Source organism: Nelusetta ayraudi, unplaced genomic scaffold (assembly GCF_046127955.1).
Source record: "Nelusetta ayraudi isolate G7.1 ecotype Tasmania unplaced genomic scaffold, CSIRO-AGI_Nayr_v1 ptg000019l, whole genome shotgun sequence".
Classification (NCBI taxonomy): domain Eukaryota; kingdom Metazoa; phylum Chordata; class Actinopteri; order Tetraodontiformes; family Monacanthidae; genus Nelusetta; species Nelusetta ayraudi.
The window spans coordinates 7,985,001-8,001,687 of NW_027466069.1; the positions used below are offsets into that span (position 1 = coordinate 7,985,001).

General features: G+C 45.5%; 3 protein-coding genes across 5 annotated transcripts; 2 read left to right on the forward strand and 1 right to left on the reverse strand.

Moving 5' to 3' along the window:
- Positions 1-1,739: 1,739 nt before the first annotated feature.
- Positions 1,740-5,366, forward strand: tafazzin (tafazzin, phospholipid-lysophospholipid transacylase). Of its 2 annotated transcripts, none has more exons than XM_076026847.1 (11): positions 1,740-1,905; positions 2,566-2,706; positions 2,825-2,953; positions 3,029-3,074; positions 3,167-3,252; positions 3,384-3,464; positions 3,545-3,586; positions 3,660-3,722; positions 3,809-3,861; positions 3,930-4,027; positions 4,271-5,366. In XM_076026847.1, exons 1-10 carry the CDS (start codon positions 1,752-1,754, stop codon positions 3,984-3,986), a joined length of 852 nt encoding a protein of 283 aa, XP_075882962.1. In that variant the 5' UTR covers positions 1,740-1,751; the 3' UTR covers positions 3,987-4,027; positions 4,271-5,366. The 2 variants fall into 2 exon arrangements, with proteins under 2 accessions (XP_075882962.1, XP_075882964.1); XM_076026849.1 differs by having other exon boundaries at positions 1,807-1,905; positions 3,950-4,027.
- Positions 5,367-6,231: 865 nt separating this feature from the next.
- On the forward strand, positions 6,232-11,484 carry atp6ap1a (ATPase H+ transporting accessory protein 1a). 2 transcript variants are annotated; one of them, XM_076026845.1, is made up of 11 exons: positions 6,232-6,460; positions 7,204-7,330; positions 7,481-7,555; positions 7,665-7,840; positions 8,140-8,180; positions 8,268-8,353; positions 8,910-9,062; positions 9,230-9,390; positions 9,497-9,547; positions 9,651-9,888; positions 10,349-11,484. In XM_076026845.1, exons 1-11 carry the CDS (start codon positions 6,330-6,332, stop codon positions 10,556-10,558), a joined length of 1,449 nt encoding a protein of 482 aa, XP_075882960.1. In that variant the 5' UTR covers positions 6,232-6,329; the 3' UTR covers positions 10,559-11,484. The 2 variants fall into 2 exon arrangements, with proteins under 2 accessions (XP_075882960.1, XP_075882959.1); XM_076026844.1 differs by having other exon boundaries at positions 6,250-6,460; positions 7,665-7,852.
- A 23-nt stretch (positions 11,485-11,507) lies between these two features.
- LOC142888501 (L-rhamnose-binding lectin CSL3-like) lies at positions 11,508-16,127 on the reverse strand. Its single transcript, XM_076026846.1, has 14 exons — positions 16,057-16,127; positions 15,910-15,958; positions 15,772-15,804; positions 15,058-15,144; positions 14,835-14,879; positions 14,631-14,763; positions 14,431-14,534; positions 14,289-14,333; positions 13,701-13,833; positions 13,503-13,606; positions 13,361-13,405; positions 13,146-13,281; positions 12,931-13,037; positions 11,508-12,372 (listed from the first exon to the last, which is right to left on the reverse strand). The coding sequence occupies exons 2-13, from the start codon at positions 15,926-15,928 to the stop codon at positions 12,932-12,934; spliced, it is 990 nt and encodes a 329-aa protein (XP_075882961.1). The 5' UTR covers positions 15,929-15,958; positions 16,057-16,127; the 3' UTR covers positions 11,508-12,372; position 12,931.
- Positions 16,128-16,687: the final 560 nt, after the last annotated feature.

Consider the following 16,687-nt stretch of genomic DNA (forward strand, 5'->3'; position numbering starts at 1 on the left):
TTGTATCTAAAAATGCCATATTTGTCATATTTAGAAGTCTGTTGGCAATCAACTGAGTAATAAGATGTTACATTATTCATTTATTTAGTCATTCATTTTACAGCTTTTTTCTCAAGTTACACAAACAGCAGCTATACTTCTCAGGATATAGTGTGACGACAAATGACGCAATCCGTTTAAGTCTGCTGATTGCCGCCTTCTTGTGATGAAATCCTGCCCTGACACAACTTTTCTAAATTGTAGCAGGAAAGGGAAGTCCCTCCTTAGCGATCTTTTCTGGACTTTTCGTAAAATTGTATTACCAGTACTTTTTTATTTTTTCTTCTTTTTTTTTAATTTTTCGCTAAAGACAGATACAACCGTCTAAACCTGCAGGGTAAACTCTCAGATTTTCATCAACAAGCCCTTCTCTATTGGAAATGACTGTACTGTCATACTTTTACTCCACACAATACACCAATCTGGAATAACAAGATACATATTGCTGAACAGGAAATCAGTTTTTAAGGTAGAATGGAATTCAAAAGGAGTCTGGGCTGTTTCTCACTTGCTGGATGAAAATGGGAACCTGTTGGAACACGTAGAATTTTGTGAAAAATACCAAATACAATGTAGTTTAAAGGAATACACAAAAATAACAAGGGCAATTCCGTTTTCTTTAATGGCGGTCGTGAAAGAAGATGTTCGAAATTTCTCAAATCTCCGCAAGTTTGAGACAATTATACATTGGGGGAGTTGTGATCGAATGTGTAATAATAAAGCTATTAGGAAAGTGCTATTAGAAGAGTTCTACCCTAATCCAGTTAAAAGGTCATATATTTTGAAACGACTTGATGTGGATAAGATTAAACACATAAGAAAGGATTATATTTCATTTCCGGTGCCTCCCAAGGCAAAAGAGGTTCAATTCAAAATTTTGAACGAAATCTACCCGTCAAATGAGTTTTTAAGATTGAGATTTAATTTTTAAATGTTAACAACTGTGTGTTCTGTGACGTGGATGTTGAAAACCTGAACCATATTTTTTTTCACTGTAATGCCGTACATTCATTCTGGAGTAATTTTAAGAGCTGGTTACAATCAAAAAACATTGATTTCCCCCTGACAGAGGAGACTATTTAATTTGGTGTATTTTTGGAAAATAAGGATTCAGAATTTGTTATCAATGCTTTATTGTTGTTGGGGAAATTTTTTATTCACAAGTGTAGATACTTTAAAACAAGACCTGTTCTTACCCACTGGAAGAATGACTTCTTACTCTTTTGCAAATCTTTAAAATTAGTTAAGGATAGAAAAGCCCTTCGTTTATTTACTTTATTAGAATTATTTCACTTGATATAGAAAGTCCCCTCACAACTATAATTTATTTTATTATTATTATTATTATTATTATTATTATTATTATTATTATTATTATTATTATTACTATTATTATTTTTTTCTTTTTTCTTTTCACCTTGAATCTTGGTTTACTCTGTTACAATACTTATGCTTGATCTAAGAAATGTAGTCGATTGTCTTATTCGATACCGTTGTGCCTTGTTTGTTTGTATATAATTCTTAAAATAAAAAAAATTTAAAAAAAAAAAAAAAAAAAAAAAAAAAACAACCTGCAGGGTCGGAGGGTGACTTTTGACTTCAAAGCCATCATTACCCATAATCCCGCGGGTTTCACAACCTGGACTCGGCTTGGTGTGCTGCACCTTAAGCGCAAATGTATGATATTTGCAACAAAAAGCGAAAACACTCTTATGATAAACACATTCCAAAATTCCAACAGTGGCTTCAATTTTTATTTTCTTTCAGTCAAACTGAGAATACTTCAATACCCACAATTCATCGAGAGAGGCTCATTTCCGGGTTCGGTGACCACCCGCATCCCGCAACCTGACAGCAGGAAGAAAGGTGAGGCTAATGTTTGTTTGCTGTTTTTACTCTCTCAAAGTTACTAAAATGTTTTTAAATGCCGAATTTAGAGCCGTGACGCTACATGATGCGACAGATTTGTATTTTAGAGGGGCAACGACTGTTGTTTCTGTTAGATTCGATCACAGCGGTTGGTCAGAGGGACATGGGAAGCTGTTGAATGGTTGTTTTGGTTCGCTGCCATTAGCTTAGCTTAGTTTAGCTTAGTTCGTTGGCTTCGACTCTTCCAGAGCAGAGCTAACTCAGCTAGCAGGAGGCTAGCTGGCTAGCATGAGCTAACTGTCGGACGGAAGCATGGATGAAGCCGCTGGTGTGTAGAAACGTCAAGATAATCATGTCGTCACGAAAGAGCAGATTGCAGAGTGAGTGAAATGATCACAGACGCCACCGTGTGGGGTATTCATGAATTGTCAATATAAAATCTCCACAAAAAATACAAAAACGGGAAGAGCAAACGCTACCTTTGAAGTGATGACAGTTGTTTGGCTTGTTGTGGGGTAGCGTGTCATTGACACAGCACCCCCTTCTGGCGGAGTAACAGGATTGCCATTCTCCCCCTTGAGAAGTCATGAACGGTCAACAGGAGAGAAAACATTTCAACTGAAATGTCATTTGTGAAGTGTGTACCTCTGCCCTCAGGTCTGATTGGATGTTGTGCCTCTGATGCTGCGATGCCGCTGGAGGTCAGATGGCCATTTCCACAGTGCCCCCCTCTGGCCTGGAGGATATCCAGCTCACTGATCATGGGCATGGTGGGCTCCTACTCCTACTTCTGGACCAGTAAGTTGTAGACCCACAGCACAGCTCCAGTCCAGACCAGTGGGACTATGGTGTCTGACTGCTGTTCTTCCTACCTTCTCTTCCTCCTCCTCCTCCTCCTTCTCCTCCTCCTCCCCAGAGTACATGAACCACCTGACTGTCCACAACCAGGAGGTTCTGCTTGACCTGATCGACCGGCGGCCTCCGAACACTCCCCTCATCACCCTGTGCAACCACGAGTCTTGTATGGACGACCCACATATCTGGGGTAGGAACTAATCTCAGGTCTGGCCTGAATAGGACAGTACCAGCCAGCGGTGGTGTGACCTCTTTGTTCCAACAGGTGTCCTGAAGCTCCGACATGTGTGGACCTTCAACCGGATGCGCTGGTGAGGTTTTGTGGGTTTTAAACGTTTAAACGTCACAATTTCAAGTTCAAAACTCTGCTATTGTTTGATGTTTTTTTTTTTTTGTTCCCCAGGACTCCAGCAGCATCTGACATCTGCTTCACAAAAGAGCTCCACTCACGGTTCTTCAGCCGAGGGAAGTGTGTTCCTGTCTGCAGAGGTGAGTCGTTAAAGGGATGGTTCACCCTGAAGTATGCGTGTATGTGTACGCGTGTGTGCTTTCTGCTGTGGAGTTCTGCTCCCATCATGCCTTGCAGCCTGCTCACGGTTCCTCCTCCACCTCCTCTGCAGGTGATGGTGTTTACCAGAAGGGGATGGACTTCATCCTGGAGAAGCTGAACCGAGGGGAGTGGGTGCACATTTTCCCAGAAGGTCGGTGAGGTTGCGCTCTGTTCACACGTTTGTCTCCTCGACCCTGCCGCTGAAATCAAGAACGTTCCCCTGTGCCACAGGTCGAGTCAACATGAATGAGGAGTTCATCCGTCTGAAGTGGGGTGAGTGACGGTCGGCCAGCCAGGTGTCGCCAGGTGCTTCCTGTTTGAGAGACGTCTCTGCTCTGTGTTCCAGGTGTGGGTCGACTCATATCCGAGTGCTCCCTCCAACCCGTCATCCTGCCGCTCTGGCACGTAGGTGAGTCATTAGGTCACATGATTCCCCGGACAGGTAGGTGTCCAAGGAGGGGAGAGAGCCTAAACGACTGTCCTGCGACTCCTCAGGTCTGACCGACGTTCTGCCAAACATGAAGCCCTACATCCCTCGAATCGGCAAGGTAGGAGGAGGAGGAGGGTGTGTTTCTGCTCACTTCCTGTGGGTCACATGACCTCGTGTCAGCCTCAGTGCTCTGTGTGTGTCCACAGAGGATCACCGTGCTGGTGGGGAAGCCGTTCAGCCTGAAGGAGCTGGTGGAGGCACTGCGAGCTGAGAACAAGAGCCAGGTGAGGACAGGGGGCGCTGTGCTCACAGACAGGGGTCAGCGCAGCCACCGCAGAAGAAGAAATTCAGCGAGCGTTGATGCTCTTATATTCTTCATGAAGTCTTTAAAGGTCCAGAGTGTAAAATTTTGCATCTGACGGCCCAGACCTACAAAGTCAAGAGTGTTTTTTCTGATTTAGAAATCAGGAAGTTGTATAAACCATGTGACACACATGTTCTCCTTGTTCTGACTCTGGTCACCCCAGCTGGAGATGAGGAAGACGCTGACCGACTTCATCCAAGAGGAGTTCCGGAGCCTGAAGGCTCAGGCGGAGGTCCTCCACAGGCAGGTCCAGACCACGTCCTGAGTCCCGCCACCGCTGTCGCCGCCAGGAGGGCGGCACCTGCCACAGCACAGACCGGCTGAGCACCAGAACCCAAAGCTCTCCACAGGAAGTCCTCCTGTCCAGGATAAACCCAAGCTCAGCACCCAGACGACCTCCCGTCCTCAGTGGAGCTGCAGCGTTATGAGGCAACATAGACTCCTTTTCCTCCTGCTGATTGGACAAGTGGACAATAACTCAGAATCATGTTTTCCATGCGTTAAACTCGTCTCGTTTTGCTTTTGTTACCTTAAAATGAGCCCCTTGTTCCTCCAGAGTGCGCTGCCTACTCGCTGCATTTTTTTTTTTTTTTTTACTATAGCCCAGAAGGAACAAAACCAGATAGACACTGGGCCTGCAAGTGGATGGATGGTATTCTTTTCTTTCTCACCACTAGAAGCCTCAGGCCTCCCTGCTGCTGCCCCTGGAAACCGGCAGTCTCTCACTTCCTCTATTAAAGTGCACAAACAGGTGCGACGAAGGGGGATTGAACGGGCAATGTCGAACTCTGGCTCTCGCCACAGAGCTAACAGCAGTGGGACGCACCAACAGACTGTCTCCCCTGCACAGGAAGTGGGTTTTCAGGATTAGAGCCAAGTATTCAAAGTGATCCTGTCACTTCCTGCCACAAACTGGTGGTGCTGCCTGCTCCCTCGACTGGGAGCGGTCGTTGGTTTAAACCTGACTGCTGCGTGAAGCCATCTCACACGCTCCACTCTCTGGTGTTGTAATCAAATGATGATCTGCGCTCTGCTTCTGTTTCTGTTTGAAATGATGAAAGTGTTTAAACTGTTTCAGCCAATCACCTACACTTGAACAGGAGATCATTTCATCACACAAGCCAACAGCTTTTGTATTTATCAGTAAATGTCACATAAATGATAATCTGTGCTGATTTTATACGTGTGGCCTTATTTTCACTCCCATTGTACAGCATGTTGGCAAACCCAATAAAGCTCAGTTACGGTTTTTCCTACATGGTCATGTATCAATTGTGTAGTAAGTCAGTGTAGCCACCCACAGTTAGTTATATACAGGTACTACCTGAAAAATTAGAAAATCAAATAAAAGTTGTTTTATTTTGGCAATTTAACAAAAAAGATGAAACCAACAAATTTTATTGAGCCATTACGCGCAAACTGACATCTCTCAAGCAGTTCCTTGTTGTAACTTTGCTGATTAAGATTTTCAGCTTATTAAAACCGCAAACCCACAAACTCAGAAAATTATTATAAAATTTGAGGGGTTTTTTTTTTGTAGCTGCAAGACCTGATCAGCAAAATCCAAAGAAATAAAAACTTGACATATATTGATTTGCATATTATTTGTTTATATAATATGTCAAATTCACCTTTTAAGTTGAATTGCAGAAATACTCCAACCTTTTCAGGATATTCTAATTTTCTGGGTAGTACCTGTATATTTGCCCCTTACGTTTGAGCGCCACTCATCGAGGTCAGTGTTTTGCTGCTGTACAGCAATCACGAAAGCACTGTTCTGTTGTGTGGAGGGGGATTATGTGAGCAGGGTTATTATAGTTGTGGTATAGGTCTAAGATGATACTTTTAGGGCGAGGGTTATGATACGGGGTTGTACTATAGGTCAGGGGTGGGCAAATTCGACCGAGGGGCCTGTAATTAAGTATGAGGGATATGTAGAAAACATCTTGTGGCTTTGATGTCAATTGAAAATGAACCAAAGCAAAGTTCCAACAATATACACACCAACATTTTTCTTTAAAAAGTATGGAATTCTATACAACAGGACAAAAATGACTGCTCATATTTTTCTTATTCTGCCTTTCTTCCAAATCTGAAAAAGCTGAAGCTAATTCTTTTCCTCGCTCTACTGCTGATGGAGATGAAACGGCAGCGCGACCCTGTCACGTGACCACCGGGGCTGACGTCACCGACTGGAGCTCGGCGACGACGCTGAGTGAAAGATGGCGACCGTCGGGACGCAGCATCTCCGCCGCATCTCCGCGCTGCGAGCCGTGTTTCTGGGCTTGCTGAGCGTCCTGCACCCGGCGGCATGTGAAGACCAGGTGCCGCTGATCCTGTGGACGAGTGAGGGGTGAGACACGTCGCGCTGTTTAGAGCATCCGGACCTCCGAGAGGAGCAGGAGCAGGAGCAGGAGGAGCCAGGAGGAGGAGGCGTTAGCAATAGATGTTAGCTTGCGGTGACACATCGAGCGGATTATCGCCTCATGTCCCGGGCTGAGGGTCCGTCCAGTTGGTTTGTTTCGTAGTGTTGGGTCATTGCGGAGGTGAGCTTTGCGTCACCGAGCTCAGGTGTCATATGACCGATCTGTCAGGGCGAAGCGATACTATTGGCTGCTTGTCCTCCATAGTAACGCACCTGCTCCGTGAACGAAGGCGTGACGGAGGATCAACGACACCCCCCCCCCCCCCCAACCCCCCGTTATTTAGTTAAATCTAATTGAATACCGGTTGTGTATTCTGTTTTTCTTTAAATTATGACATCAAATGTTGAACTGAATTCAGTCCTCAAAGGTAATCGGGATAAAATTTCTTTAAATTTGTCGCATTTTCTGTCACGTCTATGTGCATGTGTGTATTTCAGGACGTTTGTGTAGTTGTGATTTAAATTGAGATGATTACTGGGGTGTTTATTTGAAACGGGTTCGCCGGAGGGTTTCAGGCACCACAATTCAAGATAGCTGCTTTAGTTGAAGATGCTGGCTCTGACCTCTGACCTCAGTGAAGTCCATACAACCAGCAGTGTGTGTGTGTGTGTGTGTGTGTGTGTGTGTGTGTGTGTGTGTGTGTGTGTGTGTGTCTGTCCACCACCACCAGGGCGTCCGTCCCAGCTCTGGTTCCTCCGGCGGCGGGTCACATTGTGGAGCAGCAGCAGCTGGCCTCCTACCTGGACGCGGCTGTGAGCGCCGGGCCCAGGAACGTGGTGCTGTTCCTGCAGGACAAGGTCACAGAGGGGTCACAGGTCAGGCTCTGCCGGGTGTTTGTGCGTCGCTGTTGTTGGCTCACCGTGTGTGTGTGTGTGTGTGTGTGTGTGTGTGTGTGTGTGTGTGTGTGTGTGTGTGTGTGTGTGTGTGTGTGTGTGGCCTCACTGCAGATGAGCCTGGAGGACTTCACCGTGTACGGAGGAGCGTTTGGGAACAAGCAGGACAGCGTCTTCCCCAACCTGGAGGTGAGGCCACCACCCCGCCTCCTCCCCCCCAACAGTCAGAGCCAACAGTAAACACGGCTCACTCTCCCTTCTCCCCTCCGCCCTTCCCCCGCCCCCCACCACCGACCAGGCGGCGCTCAGGTCCTCGCCGCTGGTGCTGCCCGCCGTCTCCTGGCCCGCCTCCAACGCGGTGATTGGCCAGCTGCAGGACCGGCTGGAGACGTCCCCCCTGTACCTGGACCCCGAGACGCTGAGTCAGCTGAGGCTCAACGCCTCGTCTCCGGCCCTGCTGGTCTTCAGGCTGCCGTACGGCCTCGGGTAATTGGGGGGGTGGGAGTATATAAGTTTTTACTTCTTCCGACTCCTTTTCAAGCATGTGTATTGCTTACATTTTTTATTGTTTAAATTTCATTTTTTTTCTTTTGTTTACTCATCAACCTTTTATTCATTGTCAGCGATGTTTTGTTTGGTTGGTTTCGTTTTGATTTCACTGTTTATATGTTTGAAATGAAGATTTCCAATTAAAAATCAAATCCCATCCGACGTCAAACAAATAGGAGCGCAGCTGACACTTGACTCCTCCTACTTCCTGTCTTCCTCTTCAGGGCTGATCTGATGTCTGCAAAGGAGATCCTGAGTGGAAACGGTGAGTTGTTGTTGTCATCGTCGTCGTCGTTGTTGTCGTCGTCGTTGCTCTGTGTGACTGCTGACTGACCAGCTGGCTGTGTTTCAGACGAGGTGATTGGTCAGGTGCTGGCCACCATGACGGCTCAGTCTGTCCCCTACACGGCGCTCTACACCGGCCTGCGACCCTCCAGGGTGAGTCGTCGTTTTGGCTCGTCGCTCGCCCTCGTCGTGGTTTTTTGGAAATACAAAAGAAGTTAATGGCAAAATTAAATTGAGAAGATGAGACAAATAAATTGAAAGAGTGACTGAAATGAAATTCTTAGAGGTGGTTATTGACCATGAATGAACATAGAAACCACATGTCTATTACATCAAGTAAAGATTATTCTAAGATTGTTGGAATATTTGCTCCTCACTCGTACTTCCTTATATTGCACACTGGGTTGAAACTGTTACAACTGTTAATGATTTGTTCAAAATTAGATTTTTTTTTTTCTTTGCATTTCTTCCTTGATCTGAAACAGTTATTATATCTGATGTCATCTTTGTTGCCGAAGGGTAGCATGGTCGGTCATAGGACAGGCTTTAAAATAAGCTCACGCCTCTGCCTGTGCCTTTTCAGTCATGCCTTGTTTTTTTTTGGATGTGAACGTTGTATTTACTGTTTGTACGACTGAATAAAACTCAACTCTTTCCTGTTGCTGGTGTTGTTGATCGCTGACGTCTCACTTCTCTCCTGTGTGCTCAGGAGTCGGCGGCGCTGTCAGTGGAGGCGGGGCTCGGCGGAGGACGCTCCCTCCTGCAGTACCGAGGCGGGTACAAGGAGAGGGAGCGGCAGAGGGAGAAGCAGCAGCGGCGGATGAAGCAGAAGGCCGAAGTTTATCCGCCCGTCGAGTTCAAGGTGGCCAGATGCACTCCGAGTTGGTCTAAAAGGGACAGTTTGTCTAAAAAAAAAAAAAAAAAGCTAAATGTTCCTTTAAAGCTGTGTGCGCTCACTTGGGGACGCGCACGTGAGGGCTCACGTGTTTGTGTGCGTGTACGCGCGCATGTGTGTGTGTGTTTATGCAGGAGGGCGAGGGTGAGACCTGCATTCTGCTGTGGGCCAAGAGCCTGTCAGTCAGTATCTTCCGCCGCGGCCGCTGGGAGGACCATGACTTGACCCCCGACACCTTCGGCAAGGACGTGAGGCCCAAGCTGCACGGCTCCACCTGCGACAGGACTAAGTCCAGGTACCTGCTTCACATTCTGCTGCTGCTGCTGCTGCTGCTGCTGCTGCTGCTGCTCCAGACTCACCCACCTTCTCTTCTTCCTGCCCCTCCCCTCTCTGTTCATCAGGCTGGTTCTCAACTACAACAACGTCCTCGGACACAACGTCTTCAAGCTGACGTGAGTCTGCAGCCACACACGCACATACTCACATACATGCATGCCTCCACCCTTGCAGAAAGTTGCATCCTCTTGCTGTCTGTGTGTGTGTATGTGTGTGTAGCTTGGCGATGAGCCAGCGTCACTACAAGGTGTCGGCTCGCCGCTGGTTCACCCTGGACTCGGTGGAGCTGGACTACGACGGCACCAAGGCCTCCTTCAACGGCAGCAGGCACGTCTACGCCCCGGCTGAATACTCGTACCGCTGCCAGACCGTCAGCTCCGCCCGCTGGCCGCTGCTGGTGCCGCGCACCACTAAGGACCCGGCCAATCAGTGGAGAGTCTCCTTTGACGACTTCCAGGTGAGACGGACACATGAGGTCCAGAGTTGGTCGGATCAAAACTAAGTGTGTCGAGTCAAGAGCAGTGCTAAGCTTTTTAGGGTTAGGGTTGGGTTTGAGTTAGGGTTAGGGTTGGGGTTGGGGTTGGTTTGAAGTTGGAGAGGAGTTAGGGTTGGAGTTAGGGTGGAGTTAGGGTGAGGCTGACATTATGTTGAAGTTTGGGTTGGAGTCATGGTTAGGGTGGAGTTAGGTTAAGGTTAGGTTTGTAGTCAGGGTTAGGGTTGGAATTGGGGTCAGGGTTTGACTTGGGCTTTTAGTTAGGTTTCAGGTTGGGCTTAGGCTTAGGCTTATGGTGGCTCTAACCCTTCATACGTTTGACTCCAACCCTCCTTCGGGTGGCGCCAGGGTTAGGGTGTGTATCGTAGAGTCGTCACCGTTTCACACTCATGTTGTTTCCTGCCTGTGGCTCCGCCCCCTACAGATCCAGGGCTTCAACGTGAGCGACGGCGAGTTCTCGTACGCCAGCGACTGCGCCGGCTTCTTCTCCCCTGGGATCTGGATGGGCCTGATGACCAGCCTGCTCATGTTGCTGCTGCTCACCTACGGCCTCCACATGATCCTGCAGCTGCACACCATGGACCGCTTCGACGACCCCAAGGGCCCCGCCATCTCCGTCCCCCAGACCGAGTGACCGACCCCCACCTCCACCCCAACTTATTCCTGCAACCACCCCCGACTCCATCCGCACCACCCCTTACATTGCAACCCGCCCTCTCCCGCCGAGTCTGGTATCCTGGGAACGAGTCTGTCGGTGAGTTAGCATCACAACATTGGCCAAGTTCCTGCGATGAAAGTGAAGGAGGACGACGTGAAACCCAGAGAGCAGAGCTGCTTTAAACATTTGCTTTTTAACCTTGTAATGGTTTTCTCACAGCATTTCCCTCCCGCAGACATAAACTCCTGCAGGTCTGATGCCGGTTTCCAAAATTAAAATTCCACAATTCCTAAATTAGAAAAGATTTTTTTCTGCTACTGTGAGATCAGTGTGTTTTTGTGGTTCTGGTACTTCTGTGAGGAAGACATTCGGAGTTAAGAAAATGAAGACGTTCCCGACTACTTGAAGCAATATCAGACAGGTTTTCTGTGCTATTGTGAGTTCTGTTACAACTCCCTGCTGAGCCCCCGGTGGTCAGTAGCGACGTGTATGTTTAGGGTGGATTGTGTTGTTGTGGTGTCACGCTAACAGACCCAGACTTGTGGTCCACCTGTGAAGGGATGAACATGTACATATAAAGACAGAACAAATAATATTAAGATATTTATTGTGAGAACTTACTGACATGTAAGTTGTGTGACTTTTCAGTGATGTGTTGTCGTATCATATTTTCTGTGTGGATGACTGGCAATAGTTAATGTTTACATGAAGGTCTTAATGTGAAGTCAAATATACATCAAAGGGAAACAAAATTTGATTCTTTGTTTGTTTGTCAGGCTGATTTTTGCACTGTTTCTTATCTTTGTTGATTCATTTGTGATTTCCTGCTTTGTAGTGACTCAATGTGAGCTTGTTGTTGTGTTGTGATGCTGCCCAATAAAACATCTGTGAGAAAAAAAAAATGTCCTCCTCTTTTAGTTTGAAAGAAAAAGTTTATTTATGACCAAAGCACCCTATCTGCTGCCTAGTGGCTGGTTGCAGAATGACTTCCAAGCACCTCCACCCTACAATCTGTCTGTCGGTAGGTTGATGGTTCGACTCTTATTCTTATGACAGAAAATGTGTTTTAAAGTCCAGCAGCTGCAATAACAAGATAAAGGTTCCAGGAAAAAATGTTCCGGTGTGAAGCCTGGGTGGCGCCGTGGGGTTGTCCCTGACAGGAAGTCGCCATTGGTGCTGCATCAAATCCTGCCTCAGATTAGTTAACTCAATATCTCACTCAAAGGTGGGTGTAGCTGAATTTATATTATCGGACTAATACATAAATAATCATAATAATTTATGATTATTTATAATACTAATACTAATAATAATAAATGAATGATTAACATAACGTCATGTAAATAAAAGTGTAAATATATCCAAATTTTTGAACACAATTACATGAACAACATTGATTCAACACGATTCAATGGATTATATGATATTTGCAGTAAAAACATAACGTACTCACTTAACATAAAAAATACTTCTCAGATTTTCCCGCATGTTTTTAAAAGACTTGCACCAGGTGTGAAGCTCCAATTCAACACACCCTTAGAAATTAAACTTGATCCTCATAAATGTTCATTAATAAGGACAAAACTTATTTTCTTATGTGAATATGATGATATATACTATAGTACTGACACTGAAGTCAACCGTTTTTCAGATAATCAAAAAAAAAACGTAAGAGAAACAGAGCAAATCCCACAGAAGGTTTCAGTACGAAAGGAAAGGGAGGTGTTAGAGGATGACCTTTATTTTACCTCCTGCTGCACCGTAGTCCAGTGACAGGAAGTTTCACAGACCTAAAAAGGCAGAAAGTCAAAGTTACTATGTGACGGAAATAACAGAAAAACTCAGAAAAACACCGGGGGGGAACAAGAGTGTGGCCTGAAAGGCCGTAACAAGGAGGAACAGCCTGCCCAATCTGAACCAGAGCTGCGTGCAGTTATTGGCCTTCTGTGCAGGTGTTGCAGCACGAGGTCATCCACCACTGCACTTGAGGTTGATGATTGAATTTTTGTGATTGTTTCACCAGACATTCGGCTGTATTTGCTGGACACTCTCCGCCGGAAAGGGGAGATTGCTCATGGTGGTTTGGGTGGAAAGTCATACCTCAAGTGGAGGAGTGTAAGTATCTTGGGGTCTTATTCATCTGCAAAGCAGGGCTTCCCTGCTAAGGGCACTGCCGCACCATGACTCGCACCCCAGATAAGCAGTTCTACAATAAATATTGTGCTGTCTTGTGCTGACAAGTCTGCCCACATTGAGGTGGTATTCAATTGTAATGAAAAAGAAACAAAGTCGAGTCCAGTCAAGTAGAGTCGATCTGAAAGTGTGATGAAAAAAGAGCCGTAACTGACCTCAGTCACAGCTGTAAGACACCGTCAGGTACTTGAAGGTACCAACACAGGGGTCCCCAAACAAGGAGTTGCTTGTTAGGAAGGAACAAGTTCTTTTGCCACCACAGCTGTGAAGACAGAGCAATACAGTCAGACTGAAGTAATAATGAAACTCTCAAAATAATTGGACTGAAATTATAATAAAACTCGTTAAGAACTGGTGACTTTCACTTTACATTTCAGCCACTGTACTGGTGGTGCAATTTGCGCAAGCGGTGTTTCTGGTCTGGGACAAGCGTCGGCCCCTGGTACATGTCTTGGTGTCTTGGCGCCCGTAGACAGCGCTGACGATGGTTAAAACTTTCCCCAAATCTGAGGAGACAGAGAGCGTCAGAAGGAAGCTGAGACCCGCTGAGGAGAAGTCGGACATTTTGCAGGATGAGAGTCGTACCGCAGGTCAGTCTGGCTGTGTGTCCCTCACACGTCACACTCTGACCTGTGGGACAAAGACTTGGTTAGGGTTGAAGGTTCTGAACTTGTCTCAGTTCAACAGCTGCTTCAGGCTCTCCAGGCCCACATCAGCAGACACTCACGCTGACAGCTGTAGGTCACCGTCAGGTACTTGTAGGTGCCCACACAGGGGTCCCCGAACATGTTGTTGTCTGCTCGGATGGAACAATTTCTTTGGCCGTTGCAGCTGTGGAGGCAGAGCGACACAGTCAGACTTAAATATTAATGAAACTAGTAAGAATAAAATCTGTGGACTTAACATGGAATGTATGTCACTTAACATTTCTGCCACTTTATTGCTTTGTATTCCACAGCCGGTGTGCCGGACATATCTCAATGCTAGGTTCGATCTACATGTAATGGTGTCGCGGCGCCCATAGATGGCGCTCTGGATGACTAAGACGTGCCCAAACCCTGAGAAGAGGAAGACCGTTGGAGGAGGAAACAAAGAGACAATGACACCATGGAGAGGATTTCCCGCCAAAAACCTCATAAACAAACACAACAGGTTTCTGAGTCACGATTCATTCACATAACTTAAACAGACTTGACAGCACCACCTTCTGCTTTGAAGGGTCAATTACAGGACACATGCTTGAAAATTTTAAAGTAGAAAATTTATGCCAAAAGCCATGCAACAGTATTTCATATAAATGGAAACTGTGTTTTTGTAGTTGAAGGTTTTCATGTTTTCGTACTTGATGGTTGTTTTTTGATTTTGAAGATGAAGCTGAGGTATCTGAATGTACTTTGTTGATTTTTTACATGTTGTATTTGCATGTGAGCAAAACGTGTTCATTTTTGACAGGAAATATGATCTCCAACTGAGACCCGCTGAGGAGGAGTATTCTGGAGGATGAGAGTCGTACCGCAGGACAGACTGGCTGTGTGTCTCTCACACGTCACACTCTGACCTGTGGGACAAAGACTTGGTTAGAGGTGGAGGTTCTACACTCGTCCCAGTTCAACAGCTGCTTCTGGTTCTCCAGGCCCACATCAGCAGACACTCACGCTGACAGCTGTAAGTCACCGTCAGGTATTTGTAGGTGCCCACACAGGGGTCCCCGAACATGTTGTTGTCTGCTCGGATGGAACAAGTTCTTTTGCCGTTGCAGCTGTGGAGGCAGAGCGACACAGTCAGACTGGAATATTAATATAACTAGTAAGATACTAATAACCACTGACTTGTCAATGAATGTATGTGACTTTACATTTCAGCCACTTTACGGCTATGTATTCCACAGCTGGTGTTACTGATCTCAGACGCGGCTCTGTCCCGGGAACATGTCCTTGTGTTGTGGCGGCCGTAGATGGCGCTACGGATGACTAAAGCCTGCCCAGTACCTGAGGAGAGGAAGACTGTTGGAGAAGGAGACAGAAGGACGTTGACACACTGAGAAGAACTAGAGTCATACCACAGAAGAGGAAGTTCTTCTGGCCCTCACACGTCACAGTCTGACCTGTGGGACAAACAAAAATCAGCCTCCTGCTTGAATGTTTAGCTAATAACTAATAATCTCCAAAAGCACTCAATTAGCGTGTGGTCTTCTTCTGCTTGAATACACTTGGTTGTTAAGAGTCTGAAGAGTTTAGTGAGTTAAGATATGTGACCACGTCAGACATGACAGCTCTTCCTACCACAATATGAGAGACGATTGTCGCAGACAGCATTGCACACATCCAACTGTCCGTTTGCTCTCAGGGCCGTGGAAGTTAGGCTCCACCCTAGACACGTCAGGATTTTTAACACAGGGCCAAATAGAGACAAACAACCAGTCAGACTCACAGTCATTCCTCCGGCCACTTCAGAGTTCCAGCTTTGTACACCTCAGCTATGCTGCATGTCTTTTTATCTGTAATCTTTGTTTCAACAGTGATTTTATCTTTTCTAAAACTAGTAATTCAGCAGTAACATGGGAGGGATTATTTTGTACATTTTTTTTCTTTGTTTACTTGTTTTGTTTGTTCCTTTGTCTGTGTTCTTTTACATGTGATTTGTACATTTGCACATACCACGACTAATACCAATATCCATTCTATGCTTCTGCAATATTGAACAACAATGTATATTTGTTATATCGAAAAATGTTCAATAAAAAGATCTTGAACCAAAAAAAAAAAAAGAGCTCCAGCTTTGGCCCAATTCTGGCTGTGAGGCAACAGTACTGACCACTGCACGACCGTGTGGCACTAAACAAATCTTGCAACCAAAAATAAAAAGCTCCATAAAACACCAAACAATCAGACTGAGAGGAGTAATTTAGTTAGAAGCAGGCGGTGTGTTAACCCAAACATCAAGACCCTTTAGAGTTCAGAAAAAAATCTCCATCCTCCAGCTGAAGGAGCTCCTACCTGCACTGAAGAGCGAACATGCTGCCAGCACGACTGTCACAAACACACAAACACATAAAAATCAGTCAAATTCAAATCCACTTTTTTCAGTTTTAAAACCTGCACCGGTCCCTGATGTTCCTCCTCAGGTGCACTCACTCAGCAGTGGGCAGAACATGTTGCCAGGAAGAGTGAAGGTCAAGACCACCTGCAAGATGTCAACACACAAAGACAATGTGAGTGATGGAGCGAGACCATATATCACTTCTCAAAACACCCCCATTAATCTAAATGGGATCAACTCACAAGTGGACCAGTGATCCTGGAGGTTACAGCAAAGCAAGTAGAGATGCACCGGAGATAGGAGGCTGCATTTAAAACACTCTGATGCCTGGACCTGATTATGTGACCTGAATAGAATGTAGGTGTGGTTTGATTAGAAGGTGCCAGACAAACTTTCCGCTGCCAGTAAATGTCTTTGGTAACAGCAAGAAGTCTGGGAATTTTTTGAATGTCAGAATTGGATGTGAGCTACTGCCAGTTGCATCTCCAGCCGCAGAGCTTCTCCAGAGCTGTTAGGAAGTCAGTGACTGAGGGTCTGCAGAAGATCCTGCAGGGTGAGCTGCTTGATATGGGGCGCCGTTTGTAAAGTTTCTCATATTTAAAACAAAAAAATTTGTCACATTTAGCTTCAAATCGTGTTTTTAAAAAATTGGGTGTATTTTTGAAAGTCACTTTTTAGCACATTTAGCACTTTAAATCTAAATGTTAAATATAAATGCTAAATATAAATGCTAAATATAAATGTTAAATTTAAATCTAAATCCTAAATATAAATGCTAAATATAAATATAAATATAAATGCTAAATATAAATATAAATATAAATGCTAAATATAAATCTAAATGCTAAATCTAAATCTAAATGCTAAATCTAA